Source organism: Oncorhynchus keta, chromosome 4 (genome assembly GCF_023373465.1).
Source record: "Oncorhynchus keta strain PuntledgeMale-10-30-2019 chromosome 4, Oket_V2, whole genome shotgun sequence".
Classification (NCBI taxonomy): domain Eukaryota; kingdom Metazoa; phylum Chordata; class Actinopteri; order Salmoniformes; family Salmonidae; genus Oncorhynchus; species Oncorhynchus keta.
In genome coordinates this window covers 79,297,423-79,315,651 of record NC_068424.1, presented here as the reverse complement: position 1 = coordinate 79,315,651, position 18,229 = coordinate 79,297,423, and the positions used below count along the sequence as shown (strand labels likewise).

Below are 18,229 nucleotides of genomic sequence, written 5' to 3'. Positions count from 1 at the left end.
TTCCTTGAGTAATTTATAGTCCTGATTTGCTGAATCCCCCCAGCAGCCTGTGGTTAAACCCAGATCCTAATAGCATAGAACAGTGTTGTTGAACATTCTGAAGCAACGTTGATACATTTTTGTCAATCTCTGGAGAGACGGGCAGTTATTATTATCATATGTTTTACATTTAACAGTTGAAGACATTGAATAAAAAGTTTATCCCTAATTACAATGCACAATCAATCTGATGGGGTGAAGCTTTTATGTTCATCAGCAAATGTGGACGAATACGACATAAGGATGCATGCGCAATCAACCCTGTATGGGGTGGACGGGAGGGGCGGACGGGGGAACGGGAGGGGGGGGATGCTGTCAGCGAAAGGATCCAGTGTGCCTGAATAGCGGTAGCAGTCATCCATCCCATATAGACATAAAATGCTATTTATTTCTAAGGTGTATCAGTGGACTTGCCAGTTGTTGCTAGAAGTAGCTTAGTTATTTTCTTTCTGTAATAGGATATTATACAGGCCAAGATATTAGATTAGTTATCGGCCGGGGTGAATAATGCTACAGTCTTCATCATCCGGACTGGTGCAGATGGAGGGATGTGGGGAAGAGGCGAGGGATACGCAGAAAATGCAGGTAATAGATGCTCTCCCGTTACGTGTATCTGAGACATTTTTCCAAGATTACAGAAGTAACATAGTAGTCGGAACGAGATCAAGGTGACACGTTCTTATTTTTCCATGGAAATGTTTGGCTTCTTCGTTGTACGTAAACTATGCTGAGACAAATCAAAGGGCCGACCCCTCCCAAAATCTCGCTCCTCTAGGAAAACCCGGTGTCGGCAAGATTTTGGTAGCTAGATTTGTTTGGGGTCCTTAGCTGGACACCCTAAAATAATGATTGGATCTCAGTTGAACAAACCAGATTAGATGCTTGGTAATTGGGAGCATCATATTATATTTTATAGGTAATTTTATCACGGTGATCTGTTTTGTTTCTATAACTACCTAATTAGTTGTTTCTACAAATGCAATCCTATGCACTATAAATTAGGGTCCCACCAAGTAGGCCTGTCCTATTTCTTAATTAAACCTTAGCATTTAAAAAAAAATATCAATAAAGAAAATGTTAATTGAAGCATGATTACACAATGGGCCTATTTAAAACAGGGGTGATACTACTGTAAAAATAATAATAAAAGTATAAAATCTGTGGGCCACTTCCTTTAACAGTATGCTAGTCAACACCATTTTTTTTTTAAGTTCCCTCATCAATCAACACACAATAACCCATAAGCACAAAGCAAAAAAACAAACAGGTTTTTAGACATTTTAGCAAATGTATTAAATATAAAGAACCGATATCAAATATACGTAAGTATTGAGATACTTTACTCAGTACTTTGTTGAAACACCTTTAGCAGTGATTAAAGCCTTCTTGGGTATGATGCTACAAGCTTGACACACCTGTATTTGGGGAGTTTCCAATTCTTCTCCTCTCAATCCTCTCAAGCTCTGTCAGGTTGGATGTGGAGGATCCCTACACAGCTATTTTCAAGTCTCTCCAGAGATGTTCGATCGGGTTCAAGTCCGGGCTCTGGCTGGGCCACTCAAGGACATTCAGATACTTTTCCCAAAGCCACTCCTGTGTTGTCTTGGCTGTGTGCTTAGGGTTGTTGTCCTGTTGGAAGGTAAACCTTCGCCACAGTCTGAGATCCTGAGCGCTCTGGAGCAGGTTTTCTGGATCTCGCTGGACTTTGCTCCATTCATCTATCCCTCGATCCTGACTAGTCTCCCAGTCTCTGCCGCTGATTAACATCCCCACAGCATGATGCTGCCACCACTATGTTTCACCTTAGGAATGGTGCCAGGTTTCCTGAAGATGTGACGCTTGGCATTCAGACCAAAGAGTTCAATCTTGGTTTCATCAGACCAGATAATCTTGTTTCTCATGGTCTGAGAGTCCTTTCGGTGCCTTTTGGCAAACTCCAAGCGGGCTGTCATGTGCCTTTTACTGAGGACTGGCTTCCGTCTGGCCACTCTACCATAAAGAACTGATTGGTGGAGTGCTGCAGAGATGGTTGTTCTTCTGGAAGATTGTCCCATCTCCACAGAGGAACTTTGGAGCTCTGTCAGAGTGACCATCAGGTTCTTGGTCACCTCCCTGACTAAGGCCCTTCTCCCCCAATTGCTCAGTTTGGCTGGGCGGCCAGCTCTAGGAAGAGTCTTGGTGGTTCCAAACTTCTTCCATTTAGGAATGATGGAGGCCACTGTGTTCTTGGAGACCTTCAATGCTGCAGACATTCTTTGGTACGCTTCCCCAGATCTGTGCCTCGACACAATCCTGTCTCGGAGCTCTACGGACAATTCCTTTGACCTCATGGCTTGGTTTTTGCTATGACATGCACTGTTAACTGCGGGACCTTATATAGACAGGTATGTGCTTTTCCAAATCATGTCCAATCAATTGAATTTACCACAGGTGGACTCCAAGTTGTAGAAACATCTCAAGGATGATCAATGGAAACAGGATGCACCTGAGCTCAATTTTGAGTCTCATAGCAAAGGGTCGGAATACTTATGTAAATAAGGTATTTCTGTTTTTATTTTTTATAAATTTGCAAACATTTCTATAAACCTGTTTTTGCTTTGTCATTATGGGGTATTGTGTGTAATTTAAAATACATTTTAGAATAAGGCAGTAATGTAACAACGTGGAAAAGTCAAGGTGGTCTGAATACTTTCCGAATGCAGTGTGTGTGTATATACAGTGCCTTGTGAAAGTATTCGGCCCCCTTGAACTTTGCGACCTTTTGCCATATTTCAGGCATCAAACATAAAGATATAAAACTGTATTTTTTTGTGAAGAATCAACAACAAGTGGGACACAATCATGAAGTGACGACATTTATTGGATATTTCAAACTTTTTTAACAAATCAAAAACTGAAAAATTGGGCGTGCAAAATTATTCAGCCCCCTTAAGTTAATACTTTGTAGCGCCACCTTTTGCTGCGATTACAGCTGTAAGTCGCTTGGGGTATGTCTCTATCAGTTTTGCACATCGAGAGACTGACATTTTTTCCCATTCCTCCTTGCAAAACAGCTCGAGCTCAGTGAGGTTGGATGGAGAGCATTTGTGAACAGCAGTTTTCAGTTCTTTCCACAGATTCTCGATTGGATTCAGGTCTGGAGTTTGACTTGGCCATTCTAACACCTGGATATGTTTATTTTTGAACCATTCCATTGTAGATTTTGCTTTATGTTTTGGATCATTTTCTTGTTGGAAGAAAAATCTCTGTCCCAGTCTCAGGTCTTCCAGAATGGTCCTGTATTTGGCTCCATCCATCTTCCCATCAATTTTAACCATCTTCCCTGTCCCTGCTGAAGAAAAGCAGGCCCAAACCATGATGCTGCCACCACCATGTTTGACAGTGGGGATGGTGTGTTCAGGGTGATGCGCTGTGTTGCTTTTCCGCCAAACATAACGTTTTGCATTGTTGCCAAAAAGTTCAATTTTGGTTTCATCTGACCAGAGCACCTTCTTCCACATGTGTGGTGTGTCTCCCAGGTGGCTTGTGGCAAACTTTAAACAACACTTTTTATGGATATCTTTAAGAAATGGCTTTCTTCTTGCCACTCTTCCATAAAGGCCAGATTTGTGCAATATACGACTGATTGTTGTCCTATGGACAGAGTCTCCCACCTCAGCTGTAGATCTCTGCAGTTCATCCAGAGTGATCATGGGCCTCTTGGCTGCATCTCTGATCAGTCTTCTCCTTGTATGAGCTGAAAGTTTATAGGGACGGCCAGGTCTTGGTAGATTTGCAGTGGTCTGATACTCCTTCCATTTCAATATTATCGCTTGCACAGTGCTCCTTGGGATGTTTAAAGCTTGGGAAATCTTTTTGTATCCAAATCCGGCTTTAAACTTCTTCACAACAGTATCTCGGACCTGCCTGGTGTGTTCCTTGTTCTTCATGATGCTCTCTGCGCTTTTAACGGACCTCTGAGACTATCACAGTGCAGGTGCATTTATACAGAGACTTGATTACACACAGGTGGATTGTATTTATCATCATTAGTCATTTAGGTCAACATTGGATCATTCAGAGATCCTCACTGAACTTCTGGAGAGAGTTTGCTGCACTGAAAGTAAAGGGGCTGAATAATTTTGCACGCCCAATTTGTCAGTTTTTGATTTGTTAAAAAAGTTTGAAATATCCAATAAATGTCGTTCGACTTCATGATTGTGTCCCACTTGTTGTTGATTCTTCACCAAAAAATACAGTTTTATATCTTTATGTTTGAAGCCTGAAATGTGGCAAAAGGTCGCAAAGTTCAAGGGGGCCGAATACTTTCGCAAGGCACTGTATACAGTACCATTTAAAAGTTTGTACAAACCTACTCATTCAAGGGTTTTTCTTTATTTTTACTATTTTCTACATTGTAGAATGAAAGTGAAGATATCAAAACTATGAAATAACACATATGGAATCATGTAGCAGCTGAAAAAGTGTCAAACAAATCCAAATATTTGTTTATATTTGAGATTCTTCAAAGTAGCCACCCTTTGCCTTGATGACACACTCTTTGCATTTGCTCAACCAGCTTCACAGGGAATGTTATTCCATCAATCTTGAAGGAGTTCCCACATATGATGAGCACTTATTGGCTGCTTTTCCTTCACTCTGAGTTTCAACTCATCCCAAACCATCTCAATTTGGTTGAGGTAGGATGATTGTGGAGGCCAGGTCATCTGATGCAGCACTCTCTCTGATGCAACACTCTCCTTGGTCAAATAGCCCTTACACAGCCTGGAGGTGTGTTTTGGGTCATTGTCCTGTTGAAAAACAAATTATAGTCCCACTAAGGCGTATCGCTGCTGTAATGGTTTCGTGTTGGTGGCAGGGAAGTCAGGGGCAGGAGAATCGAACTTGGTATAAATGGAGTTGTTTAATCAGTGCTTCACAAAACTCCAAAACCCAAATGACAAAATAATAAAAAGTGTGTACAAAACCCGTCGCACACCAACACATAATACACAAACATACAACCAAAAATCTCAAATTTGGACTCATCAGACCAAAGGACATATTTCCACCAGTCTAATATCCATTACTTGTGTTTCTTGGCCCAAGCAAGTCTCTTCTTATTATTGGTGTCCTTTAGTAGTGGGTTCTTTGCAGCAATTCAACCATGAAGGCCTGATCTCATGCAGTCTCTTCTGAACAGTTGATGTTGAGATGTATGTTACTTGAACTCTGTGAAGCATTTATTTGGGTTGCAATTTCTGAGGCTGGCAACTGTAATGAACTTATCCTCTGCAGCAGAGGTAACTCTGGGTCTTCCTTTCATGTGGCGGCCCTCATGAGAGCCAGTTTCATCATAGCACTTGATTGTTTTTGCGACTGCACTTGAAGAAACTTTCACTGACTGGTATTGTGTATATATATATATATAATGGGATGCATAGACATTATGGACAGTATATGGATAGAATATGTAAAATATAGAATACATAGGATAGAATAGTATATGTACAGCAATAGCTAAATAGGATGGCCTTGACAAGAATACAGCATATATATAAATTAAATGGGTAAAACAGTATGTAAACATTATCAAAGTGTCAAGTGTTCCATTATTAAATAGACCAGTGTTCCATTATTAAAATGACCAGTGTTCCAGGTCTATGTGCATAAGCAGCAGCCTAAGGTGCAGGGTTGAGTAAATGGGTGGTAGTCGGCTAGTGACAGTGGTTAAAGTTTAGGGCAGAGTACTTGGGAGAGGTTGGCTAGTGGTGACTATTTAGTCTGATGGCCTTGAGATAGAAGCTGGTTTTCAGTCTCTCAGTCCCAGCTTTGATGCACCTGCACTGACCTCGCCTTCTGGAGGATAGCGGGGTGAACAGGCCGTGGCTTGGGTGGCTGAGGTCCTTGAGGATCTTCTTGACCTTTCTGTGACACCGGGTGCTGTAGATGTCCTGAAGGTCAGGAGGTGTGCCCCCGGTGATGCGTTGGGCTGACCCCACCAACCTCATGGAGAGCCCTGCGGTTGCGGACAGGGCATTTGCTGTACCAAACGGTGATACAGCCTGACAGGATGCTCTCAATGGTGCATCTGTAAAAGTTTGTGAGGGTCTGTCACAGACTGAAATTCTGTGACAGAAGGTCAGTGTCATGAGTCCAGTGTCCTATCCTTCATACCCTATAACAATGAAGGCCTATGGGATTACTGTAGTCAATTAACTACACTTAAACGGATCGTGAATGGAGATCTATTTGTGTTTGTTAAGTGGTGACTGTGGCCTGCATATGATTGTATTGTAGAACGTGAACCCATTCCTTCCTGTTTCCTCAGTGCATGAAACTGACTAAAGACAGAGATGAAACAGAGAGCCAGCTGAAACACATCAAGAGAGGTGAGTTCCAGACACTGACCCACCACACATTTTACACTACTGTTACACTCATTACCCTTCCTCACACCTCTCTACACACTCCTCTGGTGATGACCGCCTCTCCAAACTGGCTCCTGAATGGGTGGGTGTAAGAAGGTATCTCAGTTTCCATGACTACTTAGACCTTCGGCCAACCATAGTCATGGATTTGTGTTTTGGCAACCCTGCCCAGTTCTTCCTAGCAACATGTAATAAAATACTACAGTAGCTCCATTAACAATTGATTTGGTAAGGAACAAGGTTACAGGGTTGAGTGCTGGAGTCTGTTTTCATTATGCGAGGTAAGAAAGACAATAATCACTCAATATTCAACATTCACAGCTCCAGTATACTGTAGGTTTAACGTTCAGTGTTGCATTAGTATGACAGTGTTGTTGTGCTACTTTCTCACAGCTGTCAGTTAGCTGTCTTTGGGAATGTTGAATTATAGGTTGTGTCATCAGCATTTCATTCAGATGGTTGGCTGTATCGTTACAAGTCCAGTTTCTGAAATGCTCCTGCTTGATTCTCGTAGGATCGGTAAATCGTGTAAGAAGTTTTTACCTTTTGAAGTGCAGCATGAAATCATTTTTCTTACATAACCTAATAAAGTTATATGTGTGACTCTCTCCTCAACCAAACTGGAACCAATTCTGCTGACCAGTTTCATCTTCCCAGACAGGCAATCTTTAAACAGAGAGGTAGCCTATTTTGTTTGCTGGCCTTCAACCAAAACAATAGATAGTTAAAGACAGGTTGCTCTGAATTATGACTGTAGACTCCTAGACTCCATAGGAGTCTTCAGCTAGGGCAAAATAACGTGTTATTACCAGGTCTTATTATAATCAGGGGACTGTGTCTCTCCTCCGTCCTCTGCTGTGGTCGGCATTCATTCATCTCGCTGATCTGAACCACAGTCACCCTGCCAACACCTCGTGCTATTTCACTGCATTATTCAAATCCTCAATTATGAATGATTCATTACTAGAGAAAGAGAGGGGCTGCTCCTGTGTTCCAGTCTGGCATCTATTCTATTGTGTTCTTTCATTCAGAGTGATACTGTATATTTTATAGGTACATTATACTCTAGTCAATATAGGGGCATAAGCTTTTAAAATATAATTTCAAGTTGACATGCACTTAAAACAAGATATATTAGTATGTATGACCAACTACAATTTATCATACAATTACCATTAGCTATATAATCTCTGAAAATGAAGATAGCTTATTTTAAATATTACTGAAATCCTGTAATTATAGGCTATAAACTATTTGCTTTGCTAGGACCAGAAGATGGCTGATTACATTCAAACAACAATAGTACTTCCAAGACCACATCGCTGACTCAGGCCTGCAGCATTTGACGCAGCGAGCCAGCATGACTCTGCAATCCCTGCTGATTAGCCTAGCTTAGCTCCTCTCCCTCCTGACAGCGATAAATGCTTGGTGTCTAGGATAATATTCTGCTGCCTCTGTAGAGGAGCTCTGAGTAAGTCACTGACTGTATCCCAAATGACACCCTGGTGAAACGTAGTGCGCCATGTAAGGAATAGGGTGTCATTTTGGTACACAGACACTGCCTTCCTCAGCGCTCCTCTACAGAGTATATGACACCATGTTGAAGGCAGGTTTTTTTGGAGGCAACATTCAGCTCAAGGAGCATTGAGCATAGAGCAGTTATTGACCTAGAATCTCTACCACAATACAGACACACAGCCCCTCCAGCTCTGCTCTTCCACTAGTCTCATGTGGAGATCCACTATCCAGGGAGTCAGAGAGGAGTAGTTTAACCGTGGGACAGCTATAGAGATCAGCCTGTCATCATGTGTGTGTGTGTGTTGCAGAACTTTCCTACTGCTCCTGAGCGTGATAACAAGCAGAATCACCTATCCCCTTTCCCAGAATTCTCAGGGACTCATGCATGCTCAGTGTCAGACGCCAGGGTTAGGATCGACCTACTGCTTTGTAAAAATGTTATAAATCAAGCTGGGGATAATATGCAGAGGCATGTGTGTTCAGAAGGCATTAAAGGAAGTGAATGAATAAGCATTAACATGTTGAATATTAGCATTAACATGTTGAATATTGCATTAACATGTTGAATATTAGCATTAACATGTTGAATATTAGCATTAACATGTTGAATATTAGCATTAACATGTTGAATATTAGCATTAACATGTTGAATATTAGCATTAACATGTTGAATATTGCATTAACATGTTGAATATTAGCATTAACATGTTGAATATTAGCATTAACATGTTGAATATTAGCATTAACATGTTGAATATTAGCATTAACATGTTGAATATTAGCATTAACATGTTGAATATTAGCATTAACATGTTGAATATTAGCATTAACATGTTGAATATTAGCATTAACATGTTGAATATTAGCATTAACATGTTGAATATTAGCATTAACATGTTGAATATTAGCATTAACATGTTGAATATTAGCATTAACATGTTGAATATTAGCATTAACATGTTGAATATTGCATTAACATGTTGAATATTAGCATTAACATGTTGAATATTAGCATTAACATGTTGAATATTAGCATTAACATGTTGAATATTAGCATTAACATGTTGAATATTGCATTAACATGTTGAATATTAGCATTAACATGTTGAATATTAGCATTAACATGTTGAATATTAGCATTAACATGTTGAATATTAGCATTAACATGTTGAATATTAGCATTAACATGTTGAATATTAGCATTAACATGTTGTGTTTTTTTGCTGCAACGGAACAATATAGCACATGAATAAACACAGTGGCTGCTTCGGGCAGAACACAGAGGACAGGGGGACTTTAGCAGCCTAGGTAGGCTGTTGTATCCCGAGTTGGATTGATGAAACAGATGAAACCAGATTCTCCCTTGAGGTGCCAGATGTACTGTAGTAGTATACACTCTTATCAACTACGATGCGTAGGGACCAATGTTCCCTCTAATTTTTTTTCAACACTGAGCAAATATCAGGTCTGCTGAGCACAAACTTGAACGTTGTGAAGAATTCTGTGCAATTTTTTTGGCGCGTGTTTATTGTGAACACTGAGGCTGTACAGTTACAGTTATAACTGTGGCTATTTGATCATAATGCAGTTCTATCAGAGTGGCCTACCATCAAAAACAATGGAGAAAAATACATCCCATAACACTGAAACATGGAAATATCTGTTCTATCATTCCAGCCTGCAGTAGCAGCCAATGTGTGGTGTTCAATGCTGGCCTACATTCCATGAGAGTTTTGAAAAAAACATGCAGGGCTTATCAGCTTGTCCTTCAGACAAGGAGGTTAAATGTAATGTAATGTTGTGTTGGTTTGATGCAAGAAACTAAATAGAATTATTCCCATACATTACAACAGGGAATCAGACAAATGAAGCTACCCTCTGCCTATTGGCTACTCGTCTGAAAATACAACACTCCCCCTTTAAAACAGAAAAAAAAGCTGAAGATGGCTAGAAATACGTTTTGTGCTCTTGTAGGAAGCAACCACTACCCCATTGCCGACTAGAAATTAGCTATAACTGGGATAATACCTCGCTAACTAGCAAAAGATATTAACAAAATGTGCACACGTGGCTACATGCAGCTCTCACTTTGATCTCAAAACAAGCGCATCTTCTCACAACCGCACATACTGTATAGCCTCAACATTGTCCAGTTCAAAGTGAATGGCACAGATTCATACATGGAAATGGTCTTATTTGCATACAGTATAAGGATAATGCAGCTCTGATTGGATATGGCGCACCGGTCTGGTAGAGTAGGGGTCGTGCCTGTCAATGCAATAGAATCCCGCTCTGTTTCAGAATGTTGCATTGACAGTAGCTTAACACTGCGTTGATTCGATCACAATTCCCACAGAAGAGCGAAACGTCAATATTGTTCACTAATAGGGGAAACAGTAGATCGTTGAGTGAAGCTTCATCTCGTGCTTCTCTGCTCTGGCTGAAATGTATTCTGCACTGCAGTCCTGCACACAAGCAGTTTAGAGGGAACATTGGTTGGGTAGCATTTCAATAATTTACAAATGATGGCTATCTGGGTGTTGTGGGTGTTATGGGTGTAGTGGATTTTGTGGGTGTAGTGGCTTTTGGGGGTGTAGTGGCTGTTGTGGGTGTAGTGGCTGTTGTGGGTGTAGTGGCTTTTGGGGGTGTAGTGGCTGTTGTGGGTGTAGTGGCTTTTGGGGGTGTAGTGGGTGTTGTAGGTGTTGTTGGGGGTGTAGTGGGTGTTGGGGGTTCTAGAACAGGTTGTTCTAGGTGTAGTGAGTATTGTAGGTTTAGGGGATGTAGTAGGGGATGTAGTCGCTCCAATTTGTAAGTCGCTCTGGATAAGAGCGTCTGCTAAATGACTTAAATGTAAATGTAAATGTAATGTAGTGGGTGTTGTAGGTATAGTAGGTGTTATTGGGGTTGTAGTGGGTGTTGTGGTTGTTCTAGGTGTAGTGAGTATTGTAGGTTTAGGGGATGTAGTGGGTGTAGTAGGTGTTATTGGGGTTGTAGTGGGTGTTGGGGGTGTTGCGGTTGTTCTAGGTGTAGTGAGTATTGTAGGTTTAGGGGATGTAGTGGGTGTAGTAGGTGTTATTGGGGGTGTAGTGGGTGTTGGGGTTCTAGAACAGGTTGTTCTAGGTGTAGTGAGTATTGTAGGTTTAGGGGATGTAGTAGGGGATGTAGTCGCTCCAATTTGTAAGTCGCTCTGGATAAGAGCGTCTGCTAAATGACTTAAATGTAAATGTAAATGTAATGTAGTGGGTGTTGTAGGTATAGTAGGTGTTATTGGGGTTGTAGTGGGTGTTGTGGTTGTTCTAGGTGTAGTGAGTATTGTAGGTTTAGGGGATGTAGTGGGTGTTGTAGGTGTAGTAGGTGTTGTTGGGGGTGTAGTGGGTGTTGTAGGTGTAGTAGGTGTTGTTGGGGTGTAGTGGGTGTTGTGGTTGTTCTAGGTGTAGTGAGTATTGTAGGTTTAGGGGATGTAGTGGGTGTAGTAGGTGTTATTGGGGTTGTAGTGGGTGTTGGGGGTGTTGTGGTTGTTCTAGGTGTAGTGAGTATTGTAGGTTTAGGGGATGTAGTGGGTGTTGTAGGTGTAGTAGGTGTTATTGGGGTTGTAGTGGGTGTTGTTGGGGGTGTAGTGGGTGTAGGGGGTGTAGTGGGTGTTGTTGGGGGTGTAGTGGGTGGTGGGGGTGTTGTGGTTGTTCTAGGTGTAGTGAGTATTGTAGGTTTAGGGGATGTAGTGGGTGTTGTAGGTGTAGTAGGTGTTATTGGGGTTGTAGTGGGTGTTGTTGGGGGTGTAGTGGGTGTTGTAGGTGTTATTGGGGGTGTAGTGGGTGGTGGGGGTGTTGTGGTTGTTCTAGGTGTAGTGAGTATTGTAGGTTTAGGGGATGTAGTGGGTGTTGTAGGTGTTATTGGGGGTGTAGTGGGTGTTGTGGGTGTTCTAGGTGTAGTGGGTATTGTAGGTTTAGGGGATGTAGTGGGTGTTGTAGGTGTTATTGGGGTTGTTGGGGGTGTTGTGGTTGTTCTAGGTGTAGTGAGTATTGTAGGTTTAGGGGATGTAGTGGGTGTTGTAGGTGTTATTGGGGGTGTAGTGGGTGTTGTGGGTGTTCTAGGTGTAGTGGGTATTGTAGGTTTAGGGGATGTAGTGGGTGTTGTAGGTGTTATTGGGGTTGTTGGGGGTGTTGTGGGTGTTCTAGGTGTAGTGGGTATTGTAGGTTTAGGGGATGTAGTGGGTGTTGTAGGTGTAGTAGGTGTTATTGGGGGTGTAGTGGGTGTTGTGGTTGTTCTAGGTGTAGTGAGTATTGTAGGTTTAGGGGATGTAGTGGGTGTTGTAGGTGTTATTGGGGTTGTTGGGGGTGTTGTGGTTGTTCTAGGTGTAGTGAGTATTGTAGGTTTAGGGGATGTAGTGGGTGTTGTAGGTGTTATTGGGGGTGTAGTGGGTGTTGGGGGTGTTGTGGTTGTTCTAGGTGTAGTGAGTATTGTAGGTTTAGGGGATGTAGTGGGTGTTGTAGGTGTAGTAGGTGTTGTTGGGGGTGTAGTGGGTGTTGTGGTTGTTCTAGGTGTAGTGAGTGTTGTAGGTGTTGTTGGGGGTGTAGTGGGTGTTGTAGGTGTTGTTGGGGGTGTTGTAGGTGTAGTAGGTGTTGTTGTGGGTGTTGTGGTTGTTCTAGGTGTAGTGAGTATTGTAGGTTTAGGGGATGTAGTGGGTGTTGTAGGTGTAGTAGGTGTTGTTGGGGGTGTAGTGGGTGTTGTGGTTGTTCTAGGTGTAGTGGGTGTTGTAGGTGTTATTGGGGTTGTAGTGGGTGTTGGGGGTGTTGTGGTTGTTCTAGGTGTAGTGAGTATTGTAGGTTTAGGGGATGTAGTGGGTGTTGTAGGTGTTATTGGGGGTGTAGGGGGTGTTGGGGGTGTTGTGGTTGTTCTAGGTGTAGTGAGTGTTGTAGGTTTAGGGGTGTAGTGGGTGTTGTAGGTGTAGTAGGTGTTATTGGGGTTGTAGTGGGTGTTGTTGGGGGTGTTGTGGGTGTTCTAGGTGTAGTGAGTATTGTAGGTTTAGGGGATGTAGTGGGTGTTGTAGGTGTAGTAGGTGTTGTTGGGGGTGTAGTGGGTGTTGTGGTTGTTCTAGGTGTAGTGGGTGTTGTAGGTGTTGTTGGGGGTGTAGTGGGTGTTGTAGGTGTTGTTGGGGATGTAGTGGGTGTTGTAGGTGTAGTAGGTGTTGTTGGGGGTGTAGTGGGTGTTGTGGTTGTTCTAGGTGTAGTGAGTGTTGTAGGTGTTGTTGGGGGTGTAGTGGGTGTTGTAGGTGTTGTTGGGGGTTAAGGAATACCTAGGATAGGATAAAGTAATCCTTCTCACCCCCCCCCCCTTTAAGATTTAGATGCACTATTGTAAAGTGACTGTTCTACTGGATGTCATAAGGTGAATGCACCAATTTGTAAGTCGCTCTGGATAAGAGCGTCTGCTAAATGACTTAAATGTAAATGTAATGTGTTGTAGGTGTTGTTGGGGTTGTAGTGGGTGTTGGGGGTGTTGTGGGTGTTGTAGGTGTAGTGGGTGTTGTAGGTGTTATTGGGGGTGTAGTGGGTGTTGGGGGTGTTGTGGTTGTTCTAGGTGTAGTGAGTATTGTAGGTGTTATTGGGGGTGTAGTGGGTGTTGGGGGTGTTGTGGTTGTTCTAGGTGTAGTGAGTGTGCCAACATGCAATGGTTATGTGCAAATGGGAGAATGATTGCACCTCTTGTCCTTTCAACAACAGCACCCAATCTAATTTTCCCGTGTAATATTTTAAGAACATTAATGTAGCCTTTTGTTTTGAAACAAAAATAACCACAAAAATTCAGGATAAGCGTAAATATTCAGTGGAACCACATGGACCTTAGTTAATGTGATTGTAGAGTATTTAGTAGCTAGAGTAAATACTAATAAATGACTTTAAAGGGCCAGAGCCTTCCTGGTCTCCAGTGAAACATGATCTGGTTACATCAGAATGTCACATGGACCCTGCTAAAGTTCTGTCTGTCGCCAGAGGGACCCTGAATAGATCAATAAGGAAAAATAGAGGGAAACTGAATAGATCAATAAGGAGAAATAGAGGGAAACTGAATAGCTCAATAAGGAGAAATAGAGGGAAACTGAATAGCTCAATAAGGAGAATGGGAAATAGAGGGAAACTGACTAGCTCAATAAGGAGAATGGGAAATAGAGGGAAACTGACTAGCTCAATAAGGAGAATGGGAAATAGAGGGAAACTGAATAGCTCAATAAGGAGAATGGGAAATAGAGGGAAACTGAATAGCTCAATAAGGAGAATGGGAAATAGAGGGAAACTGAATAGCTCAATAAGGAGAAATAGAGGGAAACTGACTAGTTCAATAAGGACAATGGGAAATAGAGGGAAACTGAATAGCTCAATAAGGAGAAATACAGTAAAACAATAGACATATTGCCCCCCATTCTGTCATTCATTCATTATTTAAAATAGGAGTAAAATCGTACCATAAAACAATAAAACAAACTGCAATGTAATGTTTTTTTTGTATTCCAGTTTCCCAAATGGTGATCGAGGAGGTGAGCGTTCTGCAGACGCAGCTGGAGATAGAAAAATCCTGCAGAGAAAATGCTGAGGCCCTTGCCACCAAGGTAAGACACTGACACTGCTTGACTTAGTAGTTGAGGCCCTTGCCACCAAGGTAAGAGACTGATACTGCTTGACTTAGTAGTTGAGGCCCTTGCCACCAAGGTAAGAGACTGATACTGCTTGACTTAGTAGTTGAGGCCCTTGCCACCAAGGTAAGAGACTGACACTGCTTGACTTAGTAGTTGAGGCCCTTGCCACCAAGGTAAGAGACTGACACTGCTTGACTTAGTAGTTGAGGCCCTTGCCACCAAGGTAAGAGACTGACACTGCTTGACTTAGTAGTTGAGGCCCTTGCCACCAAGTTAAGAGACTGACACTGCTTGACTTAGTAGTTGAGGCCCTTGCCACCAAGGTAAGAGACTGACACTGCTTGACTTAGTAGTGGAGGCCCTTTGTGTAGGCTTGTGTGCATAATGTTGGTTATTTGTATAGGCTTGTGTGCATAATGTTGGTTATTTGTGTAGACTTGTGTGCACAATGTTGGTTATTTGTGTAGACTTGTGTGCATAATGTTAGTTATTTGTGTAGACTTGTGTGCATAATGTTGGTTATTTGTATAGGCTTGTGTGCATAATGTTGGTTATTTGTGTAGACTTGTGTGCATAAGGTTGGTTATTTGTATAGGCTTGTGTGCATAATGTTGGTTATTTGTATAGGCTTGTGTGCATAATGTTGGTTATTTGTGTAGACTTGTGTGCATAATGTTGGTTATTTGTGTAGACTTGTGTGCATAATGTTGGTTATTTGTGTAGGCTTGTGTGCATAATGTTGGTTATTTGTATAGGCTTGTGTGCATAATGTTGGTTATTTGTGTAGACTTGTGTGCATAATGTTGGTTATTTGTGTAGACTTGTGTGCATAATGTTGGTTATTTGTGTAGACTTGTGTGCATAATGTTGGTTATTTGTATAGGCTTGTGTGCATAAGGTTGGTTATTTGTGTAGACTTGTGTGCATAATGTTGGTTATTTGTGTAGACTTGTGTGCATAATGTTGGTTATTTGTATAGGCTTGTGTGCATAATGTTGGTTATTTGTGTAGACTTGTGTGCATAATGTTGGTTATTTGTGTAGACTTGTGTGCATAATGTTGGTTATTTGTGTAGGCTTGTGTGCATAATGTTGGTTATTTGTGTAGACTTGTGTGCATAATGTTAGTTATTTGTGTAGACTTGTGTGCATAATGTTGGTTATTTGTATAGGCTTGTGTGCATAATGTTGGTTATTTGTATAGGCTTGTGTGCATAATGTTGGTTATTTGTATAGGCTTGTGTGCATAAGGTTGGTTATTTGTGTAGACTTGTGTGCATAATGTTGGTTATTTGTGTAGACTTGTGTGCATAATGTTGGTTATTTGTGTAGGCTTGTGTGCACAATGTTGGTTATTTGTGTAGACTTGTGTGCATAATGTTAGTTATTTGTGTAGACTTGTGTGCATAATGTTGGTTATTTGTATAGGCTTGTGTGCATAATGTTGGTTATTTGTGTAGACTTGTGTGCATAAGGTTGGTTATTTGTATAGGCTTGTGTGCATAAGGTTGGTTATTTGTGTAGACTTGTGTGCATAATGTTGGTTATTTGTGTAGACTTGTGTGCATAATGTTGGTTATTTGTATAGGCTTGTGTGCATAATGTTGGCTATTTGTATAGGCTTGTGTGCATAATGTTGGTTAGTTGTATAGGCTTGTGTGCATAATGTTGGTTATTTGTATAGGCTTGTGTGCATAATGTTGGTTATTTGTATAGGCTTGTGTGCATAATGTTGGTTATTTGTATAGGCTTGTGTGCATAATGTTGGTTATTTGTATAGGCTTGTGTGCATAATGTTGGTTATTTGTATAGGCTTGTGTGCATAATGTTGGTTAGTTGTGTAGACTTGTGTGCATAATGTTAATTTCCATAAGCCTCTGATGTGTAGGCTACAGTACATACATATTTTACAATATCACAAACAATCAACATGCTAAATCAGTGTATTTTGATGTGCTCTATCGACCTCCGTTATCAGCTTTATTTAATTTGTCTTTATCATATATAATCCAGTGTGTGTTGTTTGTCCCCCAGTTGAACAGTGAGAACAGGAAGCTGAAGTATCTGAGCCTGTCGTCTCGACCCTGTCTGGATGAGATGCTACCTAGTATCACAGACTGCATGCCTTTGGAAGAGGAGACGGACACACAGGACACCAGCCCTGACCCGTACAGCCTGTACCAACAGCAGGTTAAAGGTACCAGACCCGTACACAAACAGTGCCGGGTAGCTACCAGACCCGTACACAGACAGTACCGGGTACCTACCAGACCCGTACACAGACAGTACCGGGTAGCTACCAGACCCGTACACAGACAGACACACAGGACACCAGCCCTGACCCCTACAGCCAGTACCAACAGCAGGGTAAAGGTACCAGACCAGCACACAGACAGTACCGGGTAGCTACCAGACCCGTACACAGACAGTACCGGGTACCTACCAGACCGGTACACAGACAGACACACAGGACACCAGCCCTGACCCCTACAGCCAGTACCAACAGCAGGGTAAAGGTACCAGACCAGTACACAGACCCGTACACAGACAGACAGACACACAGGACACCAGCCCTGACCCCTACAGCCAGTACCAACAGCAGGGTAAAGGTACCAGACCCGTACACAGACAGTACCGGGTACCTACCAGACCGGTACACAGACAGACACACAGGACACCAGCCCTGACCCCTACAGCCAGTACCAACAGCAGGGTAAAGGTACCAGACCAGTACACAGACAGTACCGGGTAGCTACCAGACCCGTACACAGACAGACACACAGGACACCAGCCCTGACCCCTACAGCCAGTACCAACAGCAGGTTAAAGGTACCAGACCCGTACACAGACAGTACCAACAGCAGGTCAACACTATATCAGACCCTTTGTCTTGATTTGTCTTGACGGGGTTATGGACCGACTGCAATGAAATGATGTTGTGCCTGTACAGCATATTAGGATTCCCCTTTCTGTTGTTTTTTCTTATGGTATTTCCAGTAGCAAGATAAACCATGTTAAAATGCCAGAGTAATAGAGCTATATGTTTGAATCTTAGTAGTGAAGAGATGTCATCACGTCGTGTCACCCAGGAACCTCTTTCTTCCCCTCCAGAGCTGCAGGAGACAGTGAGCACTCTGCTGGAGGAGAAGAAGAGACTTTCCTGTCAGCTTCAGGAGCAGCAGAGACAGATTGAAGAGCTAACAGCCCTGGTCAGTATCCACTACCAGGCCTGGTAATCAATACCTCTCACAGGAGGTCTGTCTCAGACAAGCACAGAACTTGTCTCTCTCTGTTTGCGGTGGGATTCTGAGGGCTGGTGAGAGGACTTGTACTCTATTATATGAGCATGAATGCAGAATATCTCTGTTCAGATAGTCTCATCTTTTTTCCAGTGCATTCGGAAAGTATTCAGACCCCTTGACATTTTAAACATTTTGTTATGTTACAGCCTTATTCTGAAATGGATTCAAGTGTTTTTTCCCCACCTGACAATACCCCATAATGACATCACAATACCCCATAATGACATCACAATACCCCATAATGACATCACAATACCCCATAATGACATCACAATACCCCATAATGACATCACAATACCCCATAATGACATCACAATACCCCATAATGAC

At 42.2% G+C, this 18,229-nt stretch overlaps 1 protein-coding gene across 1 annotated transcript in view; it reads left to right on the top strand.

The window, feature by feature from the left end:
- Positions 1–355: 355 nt before the first annotated feature.
- LOC118380386 (shootin-1-like) overlaps positions 356–18,229 on the top strand; it is a 39,555-nt gene continuing 21,681 nt past the window's right edge. The window contains exons 1-5 of the mRNA XM_052518275.1: positions 356–624; positions 6,350–6,410; positions 14,477–14,571; positions 16,632–16,794; positions 17,709–17,806. Coding sequence (XP_052374235.1) covers positions 547–624; positions 6,350–6,410; positions 14,477–14,571; positions 16,632–16,794; positions 17,709–17,806 — 495 coding nt within the window. The 5' untranslated portion in view covers positions 356–546. The remainder of the gene's footprint in view (positions 625–6,349; positions 6,411–14,476; positions 14,572–16,631; positions 16,795–17,708; positions 17,807–18,229) is intronic.